Source organism: Mastigoproctus giganteus, chromosome 8, assembly GCF_048544385.1.
Source record: "Mastigoproctus giganteus isolate SK-2022 chromosome 8, ASM4854438v1, whole genome shotgun sequence".
Classification (NCBI taxonomy): domain Eukaryota; kingdom Metazoa; phylum Arthropoda; class Arachnida; order Uropygi; family Thelyphonidae; genus Mastigoproctus; species Mastigoproctus giganteus.
In genome coordinates, this window is record NC_143582.1 from 145,864,250 (window position 1) to 145,889,978 (window position 25,729).

At 37.5% G+C, this 25,729-nt stretch overlaps 1 protein-coding gene across 1 annotated transcript in view; it reads right to left on the reverse strand.

Annotated features, from left to right (window-relative positions):
• The window catches only part of LOC150081900 (mitogen-activated protein kinase-binding protein 1-like), a 470,343-nt gene that overhangs the window by 87,357 nt on the left and 357,257 nt on the right, over positions 1–25,729 (reverse strand). The window contains exon 23 of the mRNA XM_090378972.1: positions 21,102–21,196. Coding sequence (XP_090235098.1) covers positions 21,102–21,196 — 95 coding nt within the window. The remainder of the gene's footprint in view (positions 1–21,101; positions 21,197–25,729) is intronic.

Here is a 25,729-nt window from a genome sequence, read left to right on the forward strand (position 1 = left end):
TGAATTTATGCCCTCCTCATGCATAGTCTAAGCAAGAGGAAGAATTCCATCAGTATTCAACTAGCTCAATCCACTCAAAGCCTTAAACACCCCCAATCACATCACCTCATGGATGTCTAGTCTCCAGACACTACAATTTGCAGAAAGGAAGCATTTCTTGGTAAGAGCACCATTTGTTCCTCTCATCAATAGTGTTGCACTTATCCTACCCATTCCAGCAACTTTACATCTTTCCTAAAATCAGGCCTTCAGGCCTGTAAGCAATACTCAAGATGTGGCCTGAACATTGCCTTATACAATAGAATAATCACCTCCTTAAACCTGCTAGCAAAATTCCTGTATATCACTGACAAAACCACATGAACTGTGCTGGAGATTTGTCAATGTATGCTAACATATAGCCTGCCTACACTGCGCAGAGAACTTCGCATGTGCGTGTGCACGCACACCAACCCATATGGTAGCAAGTACCAAGGGTTACTGCTATCTATAGGGTAGCAGTACCCATTTGTCAATGTTAAATTTCAATTGCAATTTCTCAGCCCACCTATGTAATTTTTCTAGATCCTGTTGCAGTAGCATACCATCATTACTGTCATTGACCACCCTGCCAAGATAAGCTTTCATCAATATTATTAATAAATACAGAAGACCAAAAGGGCCTAGCACCAAACCTTGGGGGACTTCACTAATAACATTAGTCCATGAAGAGCAATGTCCATGGCAGAAGACAGAGTGATAAACAGTCTCTGTCTTCTACCATATAATTAGCATTAGCCTTAATATAGGCATATGGTGCAAGAAAGCATCATATGCCTCAAGATGCTTATGCAGCATCAGCCAAAAAAAAACAAAAAAAAAACACATCCACTTCACCCCTCCGTTCATTCGAAATACCTGTCCACCTGAGCCCTAAATTTATTTAGGCTATCAACTTCCACAACAAGGGATGGAAGTCTGTTCCACCAACCAACTACTCGCTGGATAAAGGCAAATTTCCACACATCTATCCTACATCTGTCTTTGCTCAATTTGAATTTATGCCATCTCAGGTGATTATTCTGAGCAAGAGGAAGAATCCCATCAGCATTGAGCATGCTCAAACCATTCAAAGCTTTATATACCTCTATCAGATCACCTCGCCAGAAGGCACCTCCGTAGCCAGGTGGGAAGGAGCAGTAGTGCGTAGCACACGCTTCTTGATTAGACCGGGGTTCGCGCCCGTCACCACCAAATACGGAGGATGCAGAAAGGTCAGGAAAAAAGCTCCGGATATGACCACCGCATATCCGGAGCAATATGGCCTTAGTTGCTAATGCTCCTAAAAAAAAAAAAACCAAATAACAAAATAACCTCGCCGGTGCCTAGTCTCAAGACACTGTAATTTGCAAAACGTAAGCCTTTCTTTGTAAGAGCAACCCTTTGTTCCATTCATTAATCTTGTTGCCCTTCTCGGTGCTCGTTCCAGCAGCTCTACATCCTTCTTGAAATTTTTTTTTTTTTTTTGATTTGGTAGTTGTTGGCGCATCGGCTTTTGTGGCCATATTGCACCTCCCACGGTTTTTGCAGTACTTTGATCCAAGCCCGAGGCGGGAATCGAACCCGCGACCTTTGGGTTGCCGGGCAGGTACTTTACCCACTCGGCTAGCCCGGTCGGCTCCTTTAGCATTAGCATTAGCATTAGTAGAGGCATTTGATGCAAGAAAGCAAGCTTATGCAGCATCAGCCAAAAAAAAAAAAAAAAAAAAAAAGTAACATAAATAAATAAAAATAACCACTTCCACTTCACCCCTCTGTTCGTTCGAAATACCTGTCCAGCTGAGCCTTAAACTTATTTAGGCTATCAACTTCCACGACAAGGGATGGAAGTCTGTTCCACCCACCAACCACCCGCTGGCTAAAGGCAAATTTCCGCACATCTATCCTACATCTGTCTTTCCTCAATTTGAATTTATGCCCTCTCAGGTGATTTTTCTGAGCTAGAGGAAGAATCCCATCAGCATTGAGCATGCTCAAACCATTCAAGGCTTTGTACACCTCTATCAGATCACCCCGCTGGTGCCTAGTTTCCAGACACTGTAATTTGCAAAACTTAAGCCTTTCTTCGTAAGAGAACCCCTTTGTCCCATTCACCAATCTAGTTGCCCTTCTCTGTACTCGTTCCAGCAGCTCTACATCCTTCCTGAAATGAGGCCTCCAGGTGTGGAGGCCTCATTTCAGTACTCTAGGTGTGGCCTGACCATTGCCTTATACAAGGGAATAATCACCTCCTTATCCCTGCTAGAAAAATTCCTATATATCATTGACAATACACCATGAGCTACTCTTGCAGCCCGTCTGCACTGTTCAGAGAACTTCATATCTGCCTGCACAACCACCCCCAGGTCCCTTTCATTCTCTACCACTGTCAGTGTAGTACCACAGAGTTGATACGATGCTCTGGGGTTGCTGTTTCCCATATGTAGTACTTTACATTTGTCAATGTTAAACTTCATTTGCCACCTCGAAGCCCATCTGCTCAACCTTTCCAAATCCTGTTGCAGCAGCATAGTGTCAGTAGTGTCCTTGACAACCCTGCCAACCTTCGTATCGTCTGCAAACTTGGACATTAAGCCTGATATACCATCATCAATATCATTTATAAATACAGAAAACAATAAAGGCCCCAATACTGAACCCTGAGGGACTCCACTAATAACATTAGTCCACGATGAGCAGTGTCCATTGATTACCACTCTCTGTCTTCTCCCCCTCAACCACCCCTTTATCCATAGCAGCAACTTGCCTCCAATGCCACACTGCTCCAATTTGTGCAGCAGTCTTCCATGTGCAACAGTATCAAAAGCCTTTCTAAGATCCAAGTATATAATATCAAAGTTATTCCCTGCATCCAGTTCTTTTGTGACTGCATCATAGTATCCAATCAAATTGGTCAGGCAAGACTTCCCCTTAACAAAACCATGCTGTGTCCTAGCTATAACTGAAGTCTTGTCTAGATGATCCTGCAGTGCTTCTTTCACCAGTGCCTCCATTAATTTTCCGGGAACAGAAGTTAAACTCACAGGTCTATAATTACTTGTGTCAGCCTTTGATCCCCCTTTGTGAATTGGGGTCACATTTGCACATCTCCAGTCAATGGGTACCTCCCCTGAGTCCAAGGAAGCTCTCATAATTATGGCTAAGGGTTTGCTTACCTCCTTTGCTGCCTCCTTTAATATAACTGGATAGATCCCATCCACCCCAGGTGCCTTTCTTGTGTTTATCTTCAACAATTTCTCCTCCACTTTGCTCTCAGTTATTACAAGATTCTCTAGCTTACTGCTAGAGTTGAATACACCTCTGGCATTCCCCTCGCTGAATAACTCCTCATGTGTGAATGTCGATGCAAAATATTCATTTAGTTTGTTAGCTACCCGAGCAGGGTTATCAACAGTTGACCCATCGATCTCAAGTGGACCAATCTGATTCATCCCCTTCCTTCTAGAGTTTACATAAGTAAAGAACTCTTTGCTGTTTTTCTTCGCATCCCTTGCCAAGGATCTCTCGTAATCTGCCTTCGCCTGCCTAACCTCCTTTGTAACTTGGTTACAGATCAACTTGTATCTATCATAGGCGTCCGTGTCACGTGTTAATTTGTATGTATCCCATGCATTTTTCTTCTCTGCCATATGCCTCATTAGTTCATCTGACAACCATTTAGGCCTAAACCTTGAACAATATTTCTTAGTTGGTATGTAAAGCCTAGTAGCTTCCACGATAAGTTCTTTGAATGCTTCCCATTTTGAATTTGCTGTTGGCAATATCATCAGTTGATCCCACTGTATAGAATTTAAATACTGTCTCAGTCCATTGTAGTCGCCTTTACGAAAGCAATACCCCTTCCCTTTACCCCTAATGGTAGTTACCTCTTTGAGTAACTCCCACTTCAGCACACTGTGATCACTGCCACCAAGTGGTTCATTTATCTGCAGATTCTTAATGCATGAAGAATCACTACTGATAATCAAATCAAGAGTATTACTCCCCCTAGTTGCCTCCCGAACATGCTGATGTAGAAAACAATCATCCAATAAATCCACAAAAGCCTTGCTACTGTGTGAGTGACCAGCCCCCAAATTCCAGTCAATATCTGGGAAATTAAAATCCCCCATTATAAGACTCTCTGATTTACTGGCCCACTCTATTTCTCCGAACAGTTTCTTATTATACTCATCAGAGTCATTAGGCCTATAGCACACTCCTACTCTCAATTTTGATCTCCCAATGCTTATGTCACACCAAACTGACTCGACACTGCACTGTCCAGCGATGTCGACTGGCTTCACTTCCTTGGATTTTATGTGTTTTTTAACTAATAGCATAACCCCTCCTCCCTTCCTATCCTGTCTATCCTTTCTGTAGACATTGTACTCCCCAAATTCCAGTTCTGCATTTCTTATATCTGTGTGACACCACGTCTCTGAAATCCCCACAATATCTGCCTTTGATGTTTTGAGCAATACCTCAAATTCATCAAATTTATTTACTAAACTCCTAGCATTGGTGTACACACAAGTATACATGCACCTGTTCTTTTTCTTAGCTACCCTAACACAACCCATGTGTTTACTTGTACCCCAATGATTCCCAGCAGTCTCTGAAATATCCTGCATCTTATTTTCCAGGCTGCGGCTCATTCCAATAGAATTTTGGAATTCTATTTTGGAATTTTGAAATGAGGCCCGACAGACCTGTATACAGTACTCAAGGTGTGGCCTGACCATTGCCTTATACAAGGGAATAATCGCCTCCTTATCCCTGCTAGAAAAATTCCTATATATCATTGACAATACACCATGAGCTACTCTTGCAGCCCGTCTGCACTGTTCAGAGAACTTCATATCTGCCTGCACAACCACCCCCAGGTCCCTTTCATTCTCTACCACTGTCAGTGTAGTACCACAGAGTTGATACGTTGCTCTGGGGTTGCTGTTTCCCATGTGTAGTACTTTACATTTGTCAATGTTAAACTTCATTTGCCACCTCTCAGCCCATCTGCTCAACCTTTCCAGATCCTGTTACAGCATCAGTAGTGTCCTTAACAACCCTGCCAACCTTTGTATCATCTGCAGACTTGGACATTAAGCTTGATATACCATCATCAATATTATTTTTAAATACAGAAAACAATAATGGACCCAAAACTGAAACCTGAGGGAATCCACTAATAACATTAGTCCACGATGAGCAGTGTCCATTGATTACCACTCTCTGTCTTTTCCCCCTCAACCACCCCCTTTATTCATAGCAGCAATTTGCCTCCAATGCCACACTGCTCCAATTTGTGCGCCAGTCTTCCATGTGCAACAGTGTCAAAAGCCTTTCTAAGATCCAAGTATATAATATCAAAGTTATTCCCTGTATCCAGTTCTTTTGTGACTGCATCATAGTATCCAATCAAATTGGTCAGGCAAGACTTTCCCTTAACAAAACCATGCTGTGTCCGAGCTATAACTGAAGTCTTGTCTAGATGATCTTGCAGTGCTTCTTTAACCAGTGCCTCCATTAATTTTCCTGGAACAGAAGTTAAACTCACAGATCTATAATTACTTTTGTCAGCCTTTGATCCTCCTTTGTGAATTGGGGTCACATTTGCACATCTCCAGTCTATGGGTACCTCCCCTGAGTCCAAGGAAGCTCTCATAATTATGGCTAAGGGTTTGTTTACTTCCTTTGCTGCCTCCTTTAATATAACTGGATAGATCCCATCCACCTCAGGTGCCTTTCTTGTGTTTATCTTCAACAATTTATCCTCCACTTTACTCTCAGTTATTACAAGATTATTTAGCTTACTACCAGAGTTGAATACACCTCTGGCATTCCCCTTGCTGAATAACTCATCATGTGTGAATGTCAATGCAAAATATTCATTTAGTTTGTTAGCTACCTGAGCAAGATCATCAAGAGTTAAACCATCGATAACAAGTGGACCAATAAGATTCATCCCCTTCCTTCTAGAGTTTCCACACACCTATCCTACATCTGTCTTTGCTCAATTTGAATTTATGCCATCTCAGGTGATTATTCTGAGCAAGAGGAAGAATCCCATCAGCATTGAGCATGCTCAAACCATTCAAAGCTTTATATACCTCTATCAGATCACCTCGCCAGAAGGCACCTCCGTAGCCAGGTGGGAAGGAGCAGTAGATAGGCAAAGGCAGATTTCTCATAATCTGCCTTTGCCTACATAACCTCCTTTGTAACTTGGTTACAGATCAACTTATATCTATCATAGGCTTTTGTGTCACATGTTAATTTATATGAATCCCATACATTTTTCTTCTCTGCCATATGTCTCATTAGTTCATCTGACATCCCTGTAGGCCTAAGGCGCCTCCGTAGCCAGGTGGGAAGGAGCAGCAGTGCATAGCACACGCTTCTTGATTAGACCGGGGTTCGAGCCCGTCGCCACCAAATATGAAGGATGCGGAAAGGTCAGGGAATGACCACCGCATATCCCGGAGCAATATGGCCTTAGTTGCTAATGCTCCTAAAAACCAAAAACAACAACAACCTGTAGGCCTAAACCTTGAACAATATTTCTTACTGGTATGTAAAGCCTAGTAGCTTCCAAGATAAGTTCTTTGAATGCTTCCCATTTTGAATTTGCTGTTGGTAACATCACCAGTTGGTCGCACTGTATAGAATTTAAATACTGTCTCAGACCATCCTAGTCGCCTTTACGAAAGCAAAAACCCTTCCCTTTACCCCTGATGGTAGTTACCTCTTTCAGTAAATCCCACTTCAGCACACTATGATCACTGCCACCTACTGGTTCCTTTATCTGCAGATTCTTAATGCATGAAGAATCACTACTGATAATCAAATCAAGAGTATTACTCCCTCTAGTTGCCTCCTGAACATACTGATGTAGAAAACAACCATCCAATAAATCCACAAAAGCCTTGCTAGTGTGTGAGTGACCAACCCACAAATTCCAGTCAATATCTGGGAAATTAAAATCCCCCATTATAAGACTCTCTGATTTACTGCCGCACTCTATTTCCCTGTACAGTTTCCTATTATACTCATCGGAGTCATTAGGCCTATAGCACACTCCTACTCTCAATTTTGATCTCCCAATGCTTATGTCACACCAAACTGACTCGACACTGCACTGCACTGTCCAGCAATGTCAACTGGCTTCACTTCCTTGGATTTTATGTGTTTCTTAACTAATAGCATAACCCCCTCCTCACTTCCTATCCTGTCTGTACACATTGTTCTCCTCAAATTCCAGTTCTGCATTCCTTATATCTGTGTGACACCATATCTCTGATATCCTAACAATATCCACCTTTGATGCTTTGAGCAATATCTCAAATTCATCAAATTCATTTACCAAACTCCTAGCATTGGTGTACACGCAAGTATACATGCACCTGTTCCTATTCTTAGCTACCCTAACAGAACCCATGTGTTTACTCGTACCACAATGACTCCGAGCAGTCTCTGAAATATCCTGCATCTTGTTTTCCAGGCTTCTGCTCATTCCAATAGAAGCAATGCAAGAATCACTTTTACCTCTGCCAGTGGCTACTGTTAATCTATTAGTACTTGTATCCCGCCAAGCTAGCAGTTTTCCGACCCACCTAACACTGCCTCGATAGCATCAGCAAATATTCTTGCACCCTTTCTATTTAACTGTATCCCATCCCTGTAGAAGCAGTCTCTCCTGTTAACAAGTACAGACAAGGCTAAAAAAAATTCTACCCCTTGAGCCTTGCACAATCTTTCCAGAGCTGAATTGATCGACAAGGCTCTCATCATATACTCCCTCCTATTGTGTCTGGGGAGAATTGCAGACACGTTCAAATTCAACCCTAATTCACAGCTTTTTTTCAACAGTGACCTGTACTTGTTAAGTAATTCTTCTGGTCTCCTACTGTTAATATCATTAGTGCCAACGTGTACAACTATATCACCTTTTGTGCCCTTAAAAGATGATATCCGCTCTACGTCATCAACCTTTGCCCCTGGCAGACATACCCTGGTCCTGTTCCACCTATCCTTTTTATAAAGCATGTTCCCAATTTCCCTGGCAATAGAGTCACCAACAACTACTAGTTTCTGTGGGACCAGCACATTCTGCCTTGGGAGTTGCCGCTGTGTTGCGTGATGACCAAGTGCAAGCTCTGGCATTGATGTGGGCAGCTGAGAGCTTGATGGGCCCCTCAATTTAGATTCTTCGAGGGCATCCACCCTGTCCTTCAAGCTCTCATATAGGCCCATAACAATGCTGAGTTGTCACCTGATTTCGTTACACTCCTTGCATCGCTCACACACAAAGACATCCCCCATGGCAATATCATGTCCCGTACTCGATTGCTCCACAAACATCATGCAAGCAGTGCATTTTAAAAGGCTGTGATTCAGAGGGCAACTGCCCCCTCAGTTCTCCCCTGAGCCACAGCACTCCCATTAGCTTGAGCCTTTTGCTTTGCTACTCTGGTCTGAGTCATGACTTTTATTCATAGCAGTAACTTGTCTTTAATGATACACTGCTCCAATTTGTATAGAAGTCTTTTATGTGCAACAGTATCAATGCTTTCCTAATATCCTAGCATATGATATCAAAATTATTTTTTGCAGCCAGTTCCTTTGTAACCAATCAAATTGGTCAGACAAGATTTCCCATTCCTCAAACCCGTGTTTATTTCTGAAATACAACTGCATGTCTAGATGGTCCTGCATTAATTCTTTATCCATAAACTTCATTATTTTTCCTGAACAAAAGTTAAGCTAACAGATCTGTAATTTCTCATGTCACCCTTTGATCTTCCATTGTGAATTGGGGATACATATGCATATTTCCTGAATCCAAAGACGCTCTCATAATTATGGCTAAAGGTTTGCTTATCACCTTCTGCCTCACTTAATATAACTGATTAGATCTTATCCACCCCAGATGCCTTTTTTTATGTTTAACTTCAACAGTTTCTGTTTCACTTTCTTCTTGGCTATTAAAAATTCATTTAGCTCCCTGTTAGAGCATGATATACTTCTGGCATCCACTTCCCTAAAGAATTCCTCATATGTGAATGTACCTGCAAAATACTTATTCAGTTTGTCAGCAACCTGAGCAGGATCATCAACAGATGAACCATTGATATCAAGTGGACCAATTTGATTCATCCCCTTCCTTTTAGTGTTTACATGAGTAAGGTAGCTTGCCTAAACCTCCTTTGTGACTTGATTACAGATTAGTTTATATCTACCATAGGCTGCTTCTGTGAGGCCTGATAATTTATATGCATCCAATGCACTTTCCTTTTCTACCACGAGTTTCATCAGTTCATCTGACATCCATTTAGGCCTATACCTTGAACAGTATTTCTTTGTTGAATTCATTTCCTTGAACGGGAAGCATTCATTTCCTTGAATGCTTCCCATTTAGAATTTGCTGATGGTAACATCATCAGTTAATCCCACTGCATAGAATTTAAAAGCTGTCTGAGACCAGTGTAGTCCTCTTTAAGTATGCAAAACCCCTTCCCTTTACCCTTGATGTTACTTACATTCTTAAATAAATCCCACATGAATACAACATGATCATTGCCACCTGTTGGTTCTTTTTTTTGCAGATTCTTAATGCATGAATTATCACTGCTGGTAATCAGATCAAGATTATTACTCTCTCTTGCTGCCTCTTTAACATACTTCTGTGTAGAAGCATGTGTTTTGTGGATTTATTGGATGACTTGTTTCTATTTAAGTGTAGAAACAAGTCTTCCAATAAATTTACAAAAGTCTTGCTAGAGTGTGAGTGACCAACCCACAAGTTCCAGTCAATATCTGGAAATTTAAAATTACCCATTATAAGACATTCTGATTTACTTGCCCACTCTATTTCTCTGTACAGTTCATTGTACTCATCAGAGTCATTAGGTCTATAACACACTCCCACTCTTAATTTCGCTTTCTCGTTGCTTATGTCATGCCAAACTGACTGAACATTGCACTGGCCACTCATGTCGACTGAATGCACTGCCTTAGGCATTATTATTATTAGCCATATGGTGCAAGGAAGCCTGGCCGACTGGGCTAGCTGGGTAGGTAAAGTGCCTGCCTGGCAACCCAAAGGTTGCGGGTTTGAATCCCGCCTCGGGCTTGGATAAAAGTACTGCAAAAAACCTTGGGAGGTGCATTATGGCCACAGAAGTCGATGCACCAACAACTAACAAAAAAAAAAAAAAAAGCAAGGAAGCCTGAGGCTTATGCTGCACCAGCCAAAAAAAAAAAAAAAAAATTTCTGAATTACCCCGAGAGAGAGAGAGAGAGAGAGAGAGAGAGAGAGAGAGATGGAAATCAAGAAAAAGAAGAATGATGATATCCAGCTCAGGACCCTGGGTATGCCAAGCCCATACTAAAAACATAACATTTCACCCCCCCCCCCTCCTCTGCCATTTCTGTACCCATTATACACTCCACATTCAAATTCAGCATCCTTTATATCTGAGTGACACCATGTCTGTGATATCTGAAAAATGTCTGCATTTGATGACTCACCCAACACTTCAAATTTATCAAATTTCTTTATAATATTTATAGCATTGGTACACATGCAAGTATACATGCATCAGTTCTCACTCTTAGTTACCCTAACGAATCCCATATATTTACATGGTCCATGATAACTCACGGCAGGCCTTGAAATCCTGGCACCTTGCTTTCCAGGCTGCTTTACATTCCAATGTAGAAAACATTTCCAGATTTAAAGAATTCAATCTACTTTAAATAAGGAAATATGTCTTCTTCATTATGTTCATAAAATGGGACCATATATCATCCAGCCCCTTGTTAGCATTTTCTATGGGGTACTGACCAAATGTACAGTGCAAGAATTACTTTCACCTCTGCCTGCAACTATTGTTAATCTAGTAGCCTATGTATCCCCCCCCCCCCCAAGCCAGCTAGTTTTCAGACCGATCTAACACTGCCTCAACAGCATCAGCAAATATTTTTGCACCCTTTCTATTTAATTGTATCACTGAAGAAGCAGTCTCTCTCTCTCTCTCTTGTTAACAAGCAGAGACCGTGCTGAAAAAAATTCTAGTCCATGAGCCTTGCACAGTCTCTTCAGAACCAAATTAACTGACAAATTTATCATTATACACGTACTTTCGCCTATCTTGTCTGGACAAAATGTCAGCCACTTTCAAATTTAACCTTAACTCGTGACCTTTTTTTTTCACCATTGCTCTGTTTTTGTTAAGTAATTCTGCAGATATCCTATTCTTGATGTCATTTGCATTAGTAGAGGCATTTGATGCAAGAAAGCAAGCTTATACAGCATCAGCCAAAAAAAAAAAAAACACCCTTCCCATTTCACCCATCCATTTGCTCCAAATGTTTATCTAGTTCTGCCTTGAATTTATTTAAGCTATCAACTTCTACAATAGATGGAAGTTTGTTTCAGCGATCAACCACCTGCTGGCTAAAGGCGAATTTCCGCACATCTATTCCGCACATTTTGAATTTGTGTCCCCTCAGGCGATTAATCTGGACAAGAGGGAGCATTTCATCAGCATTGAGCTTGCTCAAACCATTCATCCTTATACACCTCAATCAGATCACCTCACATCTGCCCAGACTCCAGACACTGTAATTTGCAAAACTATAAATGACACTGTAATTTGCCTTTCTTCATACGAGCAACCTTTCTTCCATTCACAAATCTTGTTGCCCTTCTCTGTACTCATTCCAGCAGCTCTACATCCTTCCTAAAATGAGGTCTCCAGACCTGTATACAGTACTCAAGGTGGGGCCTGACCATTGCCTTAGACAAGGGGATAATCACCTCCGTATCCTTGCTAGAAAATTCCATTCCTGTATATCATTGACAAGACACCATGAGCTACTATTGCATATCATCTGCAATTTTTTTCCCTTTCAATGACTAATTTTTTTTGAGAATAAGTGGATTGCAAACGATATTTCGCCAAAAATTCAGTCACAGTGAGTGAACAGTTGGTCAGTGCATAATTTTGATGCAGAGTCCAACTGTTGTCACTTCAAAGTACAGGTTCTTTCCTCCTCACTTTTCTCAGTTTTCCAAATACACTATTATGGAATTGCCAGTTTACTGTTTGATGCAGGAGAGTCAATTCATATTAAATTATATCTGAAGAACCAAAGAAAATAATAATCACATTGTTTTAAAATTTGAGTGACTCTTTGCACTGTTCTTTTTTTTTTGGTTGAACGTTGCACCTTCTATTGTGAACATCAGACCTTTGTTTCAGCATTATAATCACAGAGTCATAATCACAGAACATCTTGCCACAGGTAAGAATTGGAATAATGAAATTAGGATCATTTTCAGCTTACTCCCAGTTCAATGTGCCATCTCTTATGGTCCTTGGTTGGGATTCTCTTATATACTAAATTAAATTAGTATATAAGATATATACTAATTTAAGATATATATAAGATTAGTATACCTGCAAAAATTTAATTAAGGTGATTGACAGTGTGCAATTTCAATTCTTGATCATTAGCTATTTCCCTTTTACTATCAACTGCTAACCACTATGCACAAGGTCATATCATTGGGCAGTTTCTGAAATGGATGATCCAGTGCAATGGCGAACTTGACAAATCCCCCGTCAACTTTGAATTTAGCACACCACTTACAAACTTACATATAGTAATTCTCCTCAAAGTACGGTCCCCAAAGACTTCTTTTAACAGTTCAGTTTCCATAGCTGATTTCTCAATTTTTCTGCAAAGTAAGAAGCATTTTTTTGGTTCAATTTTTGCACTTTGGATGGTGACAGCAGTGGCAAGTGATGCAAGGAAGCAAGCTTATAGAGCATCTTCGTTCCATTTATTTGGAAGGGAGATGAACATCATCATCTCCCCTCCAAAGAAACACTTCCCATATTACTCAACAATCTGCTCTAATAATTTGTCTAATTCTTAGTTAAATACCAGATGGAAGTTTGTTTCACCAATCAATTGCCCTCTGGCTAAAGGCAATTTTTCACATATCTATCCTGCCTCCATCCTTCCTCAATTTAAGTGTATTCCCACCCTTATGTGTATTGTCAGAGCAATAGTAAGGAGGCCACCAACATTTAGCTTACTCAATCCACTCAAAGCCTTAAACACCTCAATCAGATCTCCGCACAGGTATCTAGTCTCCACACCAATTTGCAGACTGAAGCTTTTCTTGGAAAGAGCACCCTTTCCAAATATGGCTTAACTATTTCCTTACATGATAAGCAACAATGGGATAATCATGTCCTTAGCCCTGCTGGCAAAATTGCTGTATATCATATACAAAACCCACATGAGCTGTCTTAGTAGTCCATCTGTACTGTTCGGAAAACTTCATATCTGACTATACAATTACCCCCTGGTCTTTTTTCATTCTCCATTACAATGAGGAGGTACCACACAGTTGGTATGTTATTCTGGGATTACTGCTACCCATATACAGTATCCTGCATTTGTCAATGCAAAATTTCAATTGCCACTTCTCAGCCCATCCACCTAATTTTCTAGATCTTGTTCAGGAGAATACCTGGCTACTGTTACTAACCACACTATCAACCTTTGTATCACCTTCAAATTTAGACATTAAGCCTGATAGTTTCATCAATATCATTAATAAATATTGAAAACAACAATGCACCCTGTACTGAACCCTGAGGCACTCCACTAATGATATTAGTTCAAGGAGAGCAGTGCCCATTGATAAACAAACTCAGTCTTCTCTCACACAGTCATCCCTTTTACCATAGCAGTAACTTGCCCTAATGCCACATTGCTCCAATTTGTACGGCAGTCTTTTACGTGGAAAAATATCAAAAACTTTTCTGAAATCTAAGTATATGATGTCGAAATTATTTTTTGTATTCAGTTCTTTTGTTCTGTGTCACAGTATTCAGTCAGATTGTTCAGACAAGAACACCACTTAACAAATCATGCTGTAACTGAAATATAACAACACTCCTATATAGATGGTTCTGCACTAATTCTTTAATCAGTGACGCCATTATTTTCTCTGGTCTCTAATTACTCACTTCACCCTATGATCCCTCCTTTGTGAACTGGGATATACATTAGTGCAACTCCAACCCACAGCAACTGCCCCTGATTCCAAGGATGCACCTCATAATTATGGCTAAAGGTTTGCTTACCTCTTTTGCTTTGTGTACTGTGTTAGTACATGAACTTTTAAATCACATCTCATATATATATATTAAAATAATGCCCTCAAGTGAAAAACAGAATAGAAATGAGTGGCTGAAATATTAAAAAAAAAAACACATATAACATGAAGTAGTGCAGCTAAGTGAATTACATAAAAATTTCCAAAGCGTAGAAAGAGTAATGGCAAGAGCGAGGAAAGATGGGCTTAGTAATATATAAATAGTCGTGCAATATTTATATATTCCATGACTATTTATATATCTCTATCAGTTTCATTCTTCCTACTCCCATGAAAATTTTAATTTATAAAAATTTGTCCCAGTATTCCCAACTTAATTACTTTAGTTACTTTTAAAGATCCACATTGTGACAAGACATGCATTACACGTGCAGTAACCTTGATTTTATAAGGTTAATTAATATTTCTGCTTTATGCAGTGTAGTATCACATATAATGAGTTTCACTTAGGAGAATCACTAGTTAATTGAATCAGCCATTTTGTGGCTGATTCAATGGAATCAAAACATGAAAACCTGAATATTTTATGTTACAGTGTATAAAATTCTTCTCTTATTAGAATTATAACTGCAGTTTACTGAATAGTAAAGGATGAAAGAGTGATTAATAATCTGGTATTTTTCAGTATATTTTTTCCTTTCTAATTTTATTGGCCAAATGATCCAAGAATGTAGCATGTGCACATTCTGTATGTATGTATAATAGACATTTGCTTCTACTGGTTCTCAACACAATGATTTACATAACCATCTGTGAGAAATGATCGAGTGAAAATCACCCAGTTGTTTGTTTACCATTTGCTGGCTCCATTCCATGAATGGACAGTCTGTAATACTCTCATTTGGTTACTCCTAGATTGGCAATGATAGTAGTCTCATTCAAAATGAGTTTTTTTTTTTAAAACTTATCCACTACAATTTTTGACTAATCCTTTGTTATTCAGTTGTAATGCATAAAATATTACAATGTTTAGTTAGTGAAAAATTAAAATTCATTTAAATTTATACATTTAAAATTTTGAAGTAAAACTAATGATAAGGATTTAAGTGTGGCTGAGAAAAATGAAATAAAAAAAAATATATATATATATATATATATAATGCACTATCTCATCTTATGTTCTCAGTGACAAAATGTACATATTTTTTCATAATTGTTATTAACTTGTATTAAATATACAGGAACTCCCCGACTTATGCAAGGGTTGCGTTCCATTGAACGCTATGCAAGTCGGAATTTTCCCCATGCTTGTGCAGCACTCACAAACTGTGCTCGCTGAATTTATTGAATAAAAAAAGAAATATTAGATGAACATGTAAATAGAATTATTTATTGTATTTATTAAATTATTATTATTATTAGCTATATGGTTCAAGGAAGCCTGAGGCTTATGCTGCACCAGCCAAAAAAAAATTCCTGAGTTACCCTGAGAGAGAGAGAGAGAGAGAGAGAGAGAGAGAGAGAGAGAGAGAGAGAGAGAGAGAGAGAGAGAGAGAGAGAGAGAGAGAGAGAGAAGTAGAAGGGAATCACCAAAAAAGAGAAAAATGATGTTATCCAGCTCAGGACCCTGGGTGTGCCAAGCCCATACTCATCAGGTGTGAGCCCCTGGGGTTAAGTTTTTTTCTCATGCACAGGAAAAATGATAAAAGTGTGCAATTTAAAAAATTTAAAAATTATAAAATTACAAAAAAAAGAGAGGAGACAGGTATAACTCAGTACGTTTTACCTCTTGAGCTTCATTGCCAGAATCGATGTCTTCAGATGGTAAGTACACTGCTATAGAGGTTGAGGGCTGTGGAGATTTAGAAGGTGTCAGCCGCTCAACCTTACGAAAGAACATATTAATGGATGACTGGATGGTGGCTTTTTTCTTTTCATTGTAGATTTCTTTGTAGCAAGCAAGCATATCATTCACCCCTCTGTTAACTTTTAAGAATCGTTTGCTGTCAGGATGCATCTTCTCAAAGCTCGCCATTGCCAATGCAATTTCACAAAATGTCTCAGCTCCTCATTTAGTTAATTTTGAACTTCGTCAGCATTTTCTTCTTTTGCTATTGCTGCCTGCAACTCAATAAGTTCTTCGCTAGATAATTCGTTCTCTTCTTCCTCTATTAACTCCTCCATGTCTTTGGCATCAATCTCTAACTGAAGTAGCTATGCAACCTTTACAATCTTATCTGTAACCTCTTCAAATGATTCGTCTTTTTCAAATCCTTCAAAGCCTTTTATGTGCTGTGGGCATATTTTCTTCCATGCGCCACTTAAACAACTTTTAGTAATTTCCGCCCAGGCCTTATTAATGTTTCAGATGGCATGGTAAATATTGTAAGATATCCAAAGGTCTCTTAATGTAAAATTTTTTTCATCGTCTACTGCAGACAATGCCTGAGTAAATGTTTTGCCAAATAGTATGTTTTTAAATTTGAAATAACACCCTGATCCAAAGGTTGGATGAGTGAAGTCGTGTTTGGCAGCAGAAATATGACACTCACATTCGAATTGAAATCATCTATATATGTAGGATGTCCAGGAGCATTATCTAATAGAAGAGCAAAATCTTGAAAGGAGCGTCATTGTCTTTACAATATTTTTCAACCTCGGGAATGAAGCAACATTTAAATCAATCCTCAAAGAGAGAGAGAAATACCTGTTATCCGTACTCTCTGGTTTGATTGGAAATGCACAGGTAGGGTGGCTTTACTGATACCCTTAAATGCACAAGGCTTTCCAGAATGGTACACAAGGAGTAGTTTTAATCTGTAATCTCCTGCGGCATTAGCCCCAAGCAAGAGCGTGGCCCTATCTTTTGACATCTTTAAACCTGACATTGTATTTTCCTCTTTGGCAATGTATGTTCGATCCGGAATTTTTTTCCAATACAGAGCAGTCTTGTCAACGTTAAAAATTTGCTGCGTTGAATAGCCGCCTTCATCAATAATTATTTTCAACACATCACAAAATTTCTCTGCAGCTGCAGAATCGGCACTAGCGACTTCACCGCATACTTTAATGTTTTGGAAACCAGTGCGATGCTTGAACCTATTAAACCACCCGTTGCTTGCCACATACTTGGGTTGGGGGTTACCCATACTTATCCTTAATATCTTTATAAATACTTGTTGCTTTTGCTTGAATGGTCATTAGAACCAGGGGCACTCACTTCTGAATCTGATTTTCCATCCATATTATTAACAGCTGTTCCATCTTCGATATAGCACCTGAACTCTGTTTTGTGATAACTGCTGATCTTAAGTGTGTTGATCCTTTGATATGTGTTGATCCTTTGATATGTTCTTTTATACGTGCACTGTCTTTTGAAATAGTATTCACTGTTGAAGCAGCGAGACCTAATTCCCTGTCGCTAATGCGCCAATAAAACCCAACAACCTAATTCCCTTGCAATAGATGACAAACTTTGTCCTGCTTCGTACTTCTTCATCATTTTCATCTTCATTTCTAAATCAATTTTGTTTAATTTCCTGGCACTACCACCACTTGCACTTTCCGTTGGCCGCTTTCCCTTCATCATTGTAATACGTAAATAGGAATGAAGAGAAGTTTCTGAAAATTTGTTTTTTATTTGATTGAAGATTTCAGTGAAGGGGAACACATTGCACCATAATAGTGTAAAAACCCACACAATTGCAGTTATCGGTATTATCGCAGATGCAATAAGATTGAGTTTACTACCCGTTTATAATTAGATGCGCTAACAGAAAAGCCCAATAAATCAGAAAGTGCATATTGTTTTTTGGTCGTGACCTCCAGAAACATCATTTAAAAAAATATCACAAAGGCATTCAAAATTGATTCTTATAACGGGAACATATAATAACGATTAAAGAGTGGTGCAATTTCCATTATAAATATGAATATGACCTTTTAGAGAGATAAATAGTCCTTAGAAGTTGAAATTTTCAACTTCCAAGGACTTGGAACGAATTACAAAAAAAAAAAAAAAACCCAATGCGTTATTGGGTTCACATTATGATATTTTCATGATACTTCCATTTATTTCTACGGGATGCAAAATATGTTTTCACGATCTTTTGCTTGCACTGGCCGGTAAAAACTTACGTAAAGTCGAATTTTCATAAGTCGGGGAGTTCCTGTACTTCAAATTAATCTACTATATATTTAAATAAAAAATGAAAAAAATTTTTAACTTTACTTTTACAAAAAAAATTTCTGATAATTGAATCAATTTTAAATTTCCCAATGTGTTTCTAATAACTGAAGCTCCTGATTAGGTAACCTGTTATATTAATAAACAGATTAATGTAAATTAATCCTTTTATTTCTCCAGCCTTTCCTTCTAAGTCATGTACTGAATGGAATTCTTTAGTTTCTTATGAACACCATGTAAGTCCATATGGGTCACTATATGGGGATCTGGAATCAAAGCTACAGCGTGTGGATTGAAGAAGATCTTCATTGCAGAATAGTTTTTGAAATAATTTTTAGTTTTTTTTTAAATTTTAATATACTAAACAGTAGTTAATATATAGTTTGAATTCCCATGGTCACATAGGTTAGTTTATTTCTATATTTAGATAAGAATTTGGAAAGCTACAGCTTTAATATTCAGATAGCCTTTGCCATTTACATTTTGGCAGGAACTTTGTAACTTTCATTGGGTAGCTTAAATTTAATTTCACTAATGGTTAAAAGTTTTTTCATCAGTATAATTTCTGTGATACTCTGTTAATTTAAATTCCGTAGTGTATTGTAAGTTTAAATATGTAAAGTATTTGGAAAGCTACAGCTTAACATTCATATAACCTTTGTTATCAATATTTGGCAGGAATTTCATAACTTTCGTTCAGTAGCTTAAATTTAACTTCTTTAATGATTTAAGTTTTGTCAACAGTTTAATTTCTGGAATATTCTGTTAACACAAATTCTATAATTTACTGTAAATTTAAATTTCGTAATCTTTGTAAAATTCAAATTTTACTTAAATTATGGTTGCTACAGGATCCACTTACATTACAAAGTCTAGAGACTCCCAATGGAACAACGGAAAGAGATAACTTCTCAGAACAGTTAACTTCTGTGGCTCGTTTTGAACAACGGAAATGCCTGTGGGCATTTCCGTTGTTCAAAACTGCTCTTATCAAAGAGCAGTCTGCACTTGACTTCAAGGGAACAGGTAACATTTTTTATAATAAAGATAGGTGGTTCAGAATCAGAGTGTGTTTCCCAGGAGCAACAATTGATGATGTTACCAAGAGATTGTCAGATTTTAAGGGATGTAAAATAAGAATTATTATTCATGTGGGAACTAAAGATATTAAATATAGGACTATGAAAAAATGCCACAAGTTAGGTCAGAATGTGTGTGTGTCTGCAATTTGCCAAGGCATGATCAGAAGGATTATATGCTGAAAGTCTTGTAGGTTAACTTGAGACTTGAGGGAATCTGCAAGGCTCTGGGGGGGGGGAATGATTTTTATCAGATCAAGTAAGGGCCTTTTGAAATTTCTAGATTAATTTCAAAGTTGTAAGAACACATTTCTTTTACCAGTTGCCATATTTGTGGATGTTCTGCACTTTAATATGCTTGGAATTCTGGTATCTGAATTCTTATATTTGAGTGCTATATAAATTGCACTACAGAAAATTTATACTTATTTATAAACTGTGCCTGCATATTTTGTAAGTTTTCTTGTGTAACTATTATTGCATTGTGCTAGTTCAAGATTGATGCTCTGAATCTGACATTCACTCTGATAGGGTCCTTGGAAAGTAGGGAATTACTTGTGTGAAATAGTATAAGTGCCCAAACTGAAGAAATCTGTGCAATCGAAACAAAAGAAGGATAGCAAAGTCAGAATTTTCTACTGCAATCAAGAAAGTCCTCCTGCCTATAGACCAGGATTTATATAAAAATTTGTGCCATGGATCCTGTCTACTGAGTTTAAATTGCCATGATTATTGTTAGAATCACCAGCCTTTCCTTCTAAGTCATGTACTGAATGGAATTCTTTAGTTTCTTATGAACACCATGTAAGTCCATATGGGTGACTATATGGGGATCTGGAATCAAAGCTACAGCGTGTGGATTGAAGAAGATCTTCATTATTGTTATTCATTATGATTATTGTTAGAATCACCAGAACTTGTTGAATAGTCAGTTAAACTGATAGCTTGGGGAAGGGGGGGAGTGAATGATAAACAGACTAATAGATTAACAGCAGCTGCAGGCAGAAGTGTAAATGATTCTTGCATACTTGTATTGGAACGTGCAGCAGCTTACTGGGAATACTCATGGAATAAGCAAATACATGAGCTGTGTTAGGGTTATGAACACAGCCCATGCACGGTTTTTCAGAAAGATACACTATCCTCCAAAAAAAGTATCCAGACACCCCTGTTTTCATAGTTCATTAGACCTACCAGGATAAACAAGTGACTCAAATCAATCAGTATATAGAGAAAGTGTACAAGCCACAGAAGTTAACTGTTCTCATCATGGCACTTCGAGCCAAGCTGACTGATTTCAAGAGGGGTGTTATTGTTGGATGTCACTCTACTGGCTATTTCAATTCTATGGACTGAAATGGAATGGTGGGTAAAGAACTGATGAACAAGTCTCATATCAGAACTGTTCTGCAGGAGGAATGGGGGACTATTCCCACTTCAGTCTATTGTTCATTGGTGGAAAACCTACCTAGGAGAGTGGGGTTGTCATAGTGGTCAAAGGGGAAGGGGGGCCAATATGCTATTGAAGTGAGCAGCAGTGATGTCATTGTGAAACTGATGTGTTTGGATAATTTTTGAAAGGTAAGCTATATCTCTCACAAATATTTATGGTTTGCAGTAAAAATATTTCTATATATCAGTAATTGCCTTCCTTAATTAAAATTAAATAAAATGTTACCTGAAATACTGTTTGCAGGAATGTGTAAGACCTCTGATTTTGATTTTCTTATTGACTTTGGGTGTTCTTTGTCAGTTTCACACACATGGAATGAACTATAAAAGATTTTAAAATACTAAATATTTTAACTCAAAAATATTAAAAATAAAAACATGTAAAAGTTGGTTCATCAGTTTATGAATAATCAAAATCCAGGTATTTGAGTTATCTGTTCAGTATATCAAATTCTGCTAGCTGGCTTTCCATAAGCTTTCTACTACTGCAGAAGTAAAACAAGAATTAATCTAAATCATAGATATTAATAAACCAATGTTGCCATCTTATTAACTGTGACATGCAGTCTACCAGAAACACTACTCATGTACACTGTTACAAGTTTTTTTGTTATTTATTTATTTTTTTACTTTAAAGAGGAGACTCTTTAAAGTAAAACTTTTTTTTACTTTAAAGAGAACAGGCATAAGAATATTCATTCTAACTATTTTATAGTTAGAGTGATAATCATATATTTTTTTAGAGATGCTGCAAACTTTTCTTAATATTTTTTAATAATGTTTGTTCTAACTTCAACTATGTCAGGTATGTATATGGATGGCCACCCAACAAGTCCTTTTCACTGATTTTAAAAGCCACCTAATTTTTCGAACTACTTAAATTGAATTCCAAACCATATTTTTCGTTGATGCATTATGTAAACCATAGAAATTTCTCTATACTGTAATCACAGAATTTCCATTTTTGTAGTACTCTTTCAAAATGAAAACTTTCTGCTGTACACTGTTGGCTGCCTTGTTGTTTGGGGATTAAAGTGGTACAATTCCAAAGATGTACCTATAGTCCATTTCACACAAGATAGTTCTCAATTATAATTGAAATTGTGGGAATCTGACATGAAAGATACCATACTAAACTCTGAATTTCATATGTTGTTGTTTTTGATTTTTAGGAGCATTAGCAACTAAGGCCATATTGCTCCGGGAATATGCGGTGGTCATTCCCTGACCTTTCCGCATCCTCCGTATTTGGTGGTGACAGGCTTAAACCCCGGTCTAATCAAGAAGCGTGTGCTACGCACTGCTGCTCCTTCCCACCTGGCTACGGAGGCACCTTGAATTTCATATATATATATATATGAAATGCTATATGTTATTTCAAAGAAAACTTGGTTAATTATATCATCTATATTTTATTTAAAACTGATATTGTTATAAAAAAGATCCTGATTAGATGACTGAGATAAGCCTGCCCGTCTTCAAACAGGCTAAGGCTGGTAATGTTTCATTGAAAGGAAAATACTTGTTCAGACAGATTTAACATAAGACATGTTAAATCTGTCATTTTTAACATGTTTTAACATGTTAAAAATAACATGTTTTAACATGTTAAAAATGACATGTTAAAATATGTTATTTTTAACTCCTTTTGCATTATTTCTTATGGGAAAATTAGCTCTTAATTGATGTGCTTTTAATTAATACCACTTTTTAGGAATACAAATACAATATAAATTGAAAAATGACTATTTCATTGGTGCCAGAGAGAGAGAGATGCTAGAATTAGCATTAGCATTAGTAGAGGCATATGATGCAAGAAAGCAAGCTTATTCAGCATCAGCCAAAAAAAAAAAAAAAAAAAAAACACACACCACTCCCATTTCACCCCTCCGTTCGTTCGAAATACCTGTCCAGTTGAGCTTTAAATTTGTTTAGGCTATCAACTTCAACAACAAGTGATGGAAGTCGGTTCCACCAACCAACCACCCGCTGGCCAAAGGCAAATTTCCGCACATCTATCCGACATCCGTCCTTCCTCAATTTGAATTTATGCCCTCTGAGGTGATTATTCTGAGCAAGATGAAGAATCCCATTGGCATTGAGCATGCTCAAACCATTCAAAGCCTTATACACCTCTATCAGATCACCTCGCCGGTGCCTATTCTCCAGACTCTGTAATTTGCAAAACTTAAGCCTTTCTTCGTAAGAACAACCCTTTGTTCCATTCACTAATCTTGTTGCCCAAACATTATTTTGTTTATAATTGCATCCCACCTGTTAAGGGCAAAATTTCTTACTAACAAACTATCTTTATTATTATCCACAAACAAAGCATATATTGATATTTCTTTTTTCCTTAAATTGTCACCTAAAAATCTGGAATGTAACTAACACAAGACACAAGACTGTGACTAACAAAAAAAAGAAAAAAAAGTCATGACTGAAATTCTGAGATTTTTGTGGACATGAAGAATTTTAAAATTTTCTGATAATGAACACTGAAGTCAGATTTCAAAAATGTATTGAGTGCAATTTGCAAGATAATCAAATAATTTTAAAAAACACCAGTAAAAATTTTATTTTGCAAAATTATTAATTTACATTAAAAATAAGACAATCTTATTCTAGACTGTAAAAACTAGGGGGAATAGTCTATAACATATGTTTAACTGATTTTTAAAAATAAAATATTACATCAAAAATGTTTTATCAGATTTGAACCAAATCTGAACCAAATTTTTCCAGATTTAATGGAATAAAAAAATCATACATCTATTAGCTGTGTGATCAACGCACGAAATGCAGCACTACATGCATATGAGCTGACCATGATTCAAATCCATGTGACCAGAAAATACAGTTAATGATAATATTCTTTTAAAATAACTAGTTATTAACCTCTCTGATCTATGTGGTAATGCCAGAGTATAAAAAAACATTTTACTAAAAAGAGGTTTAAGGCTGAAAGCCTAAGACTACAGGAAATTTACTAGTTGAACAAGTTAGTGCAAAGCATCATTTTAGTTCGTAGTAAATCACCAAAGTAGAAACTAAAAACATTTTACTTATTTATTTTATTTTATTATTTTTTTTTGTTAAAAAGCTATCTGAAATTTTACATCAAATGAGACTCAAAGTCAAAGCACAGTCAAAGAGATTCCAGCTTGCTAATTAGTGAAGGAGCCAGGGGTGCACCTAGGGGTAGTGACTGTCAGCAGACTTTAGTCTCCCAAAAAATACTCAATGAAAAAAAAAAAAAAAAAAAAAAAGGAGTAATTTTCTCAAGAACAGAGCAGCGAGTGATCCTTAGCCTCCTAAAGAAAAATGTTGGGTGTACAGAAGAAGCCCTTCTGCATTTATTTAAATTTTTTAATAAAATTGACAGCTATTTAAGTAATTAATTATTAAAGGACTAAAGTTTTGTTTGTATGAAAAAAGACAAAATGCTGGTGCCACTAAAAAAATATTTAAGTAATCCAATAATGTATCAAATTGAAGTCATAATTATACAAGAAAGTGTTTGTGGATTTTTAAATTTATAAGGAAAAGAATTAATAAAACAAAAAAGACTAGATTTTGCATTTCTCTATCAGAGGATGAAGATAATGCACTGGATTTCAACAATCTAGTCTCGCTATAGCACCAATACAAAAGTTGGAGGATAATGCTGAATATTTAATTGGAAAAAATCCAACCAGCTAATCAGAAACTTATTAAAATCACAATAGTGAACTTAACTTTTAATATTTAATATAGCAAAAGCTATATGGCCCAGCCAATATATATAAATATTTGTTGTTGTTGTTGTTAGGTTTTTAGGAGCATTAGCAACTAAGGCCATATTGCTCCGGGGATATGTGGTGGTCATTCGCTGACTTTTCTGCATCTTCCATATTTGGTGGTCACGGGCTCGAAACCCAGTCTAATCAAGAAGCGTGTGCTACGCACTGCTGCTCCTGCCCACCTGGCTATGGAGGTGCCTCTATATATATATATCTTCAAACCTGGGGACAAAAATAGTTGAACATGAAGAATATGGAAAATAAACAAATACCATTCTATATTTCTAGGGAGATAACTACACTAGTTTAAAGCAAATGTTTTGAAAGTAACGCAATACCAGCACAACTCATTGTAAAAGCAAAATTTGTTGAACATTATGACCATTATTGCACTGTTGAACATTATCGCTTCCAAATAACACACATTAATTAAGCAATTTAAATCCAACCTACTGCAGACACTCACATTTGCTAACCCATTCCATCTGCTTGTAGATTCTTGTCATACTCTTCAATCTTCTGGTCTTTAAATTACACCCATTCTCATTATAACTTTGCTTCCAATTAACTTACACCACACTAGATGTGCTAACATGCATAACTTCTGAATCTGCAAAATCTCTTTTTGTACTCAGGCTGCTTTCAATAAGAAGCATGACCCTACCACCCCTTCTATCTTCCCCATGTTTCCTGAATACAGCGTTAGTTGTCCTAACCAGGAGCTTGAATTTACTCATTTTATTGACAACACTTGAATTTATTGTTAAGGTTAAATATTCTTTTATAGTTTACCACACTAACACATCCCACAAAGTTATATTACTTCTAGTCTAGAAGCTCATTTTCCTAGCATGGATTTCCCTTTGTTTGAAACATCACTACTCTCTTGCCAGTGCTGGTTATTGTGGCAACAAACTAGAATTCTTGGTGTGTGTATGTGTGTGTGTGAGCATTACTTCGACTCATATCGTCAGATAAATGAGTGTCTATATAACCCCTGACTAGTCTGTCTAACTAGCAGTTCCCCCAAACCTTATAATGAAATTGGCAAAAACTCTTGCACCACCTTTGT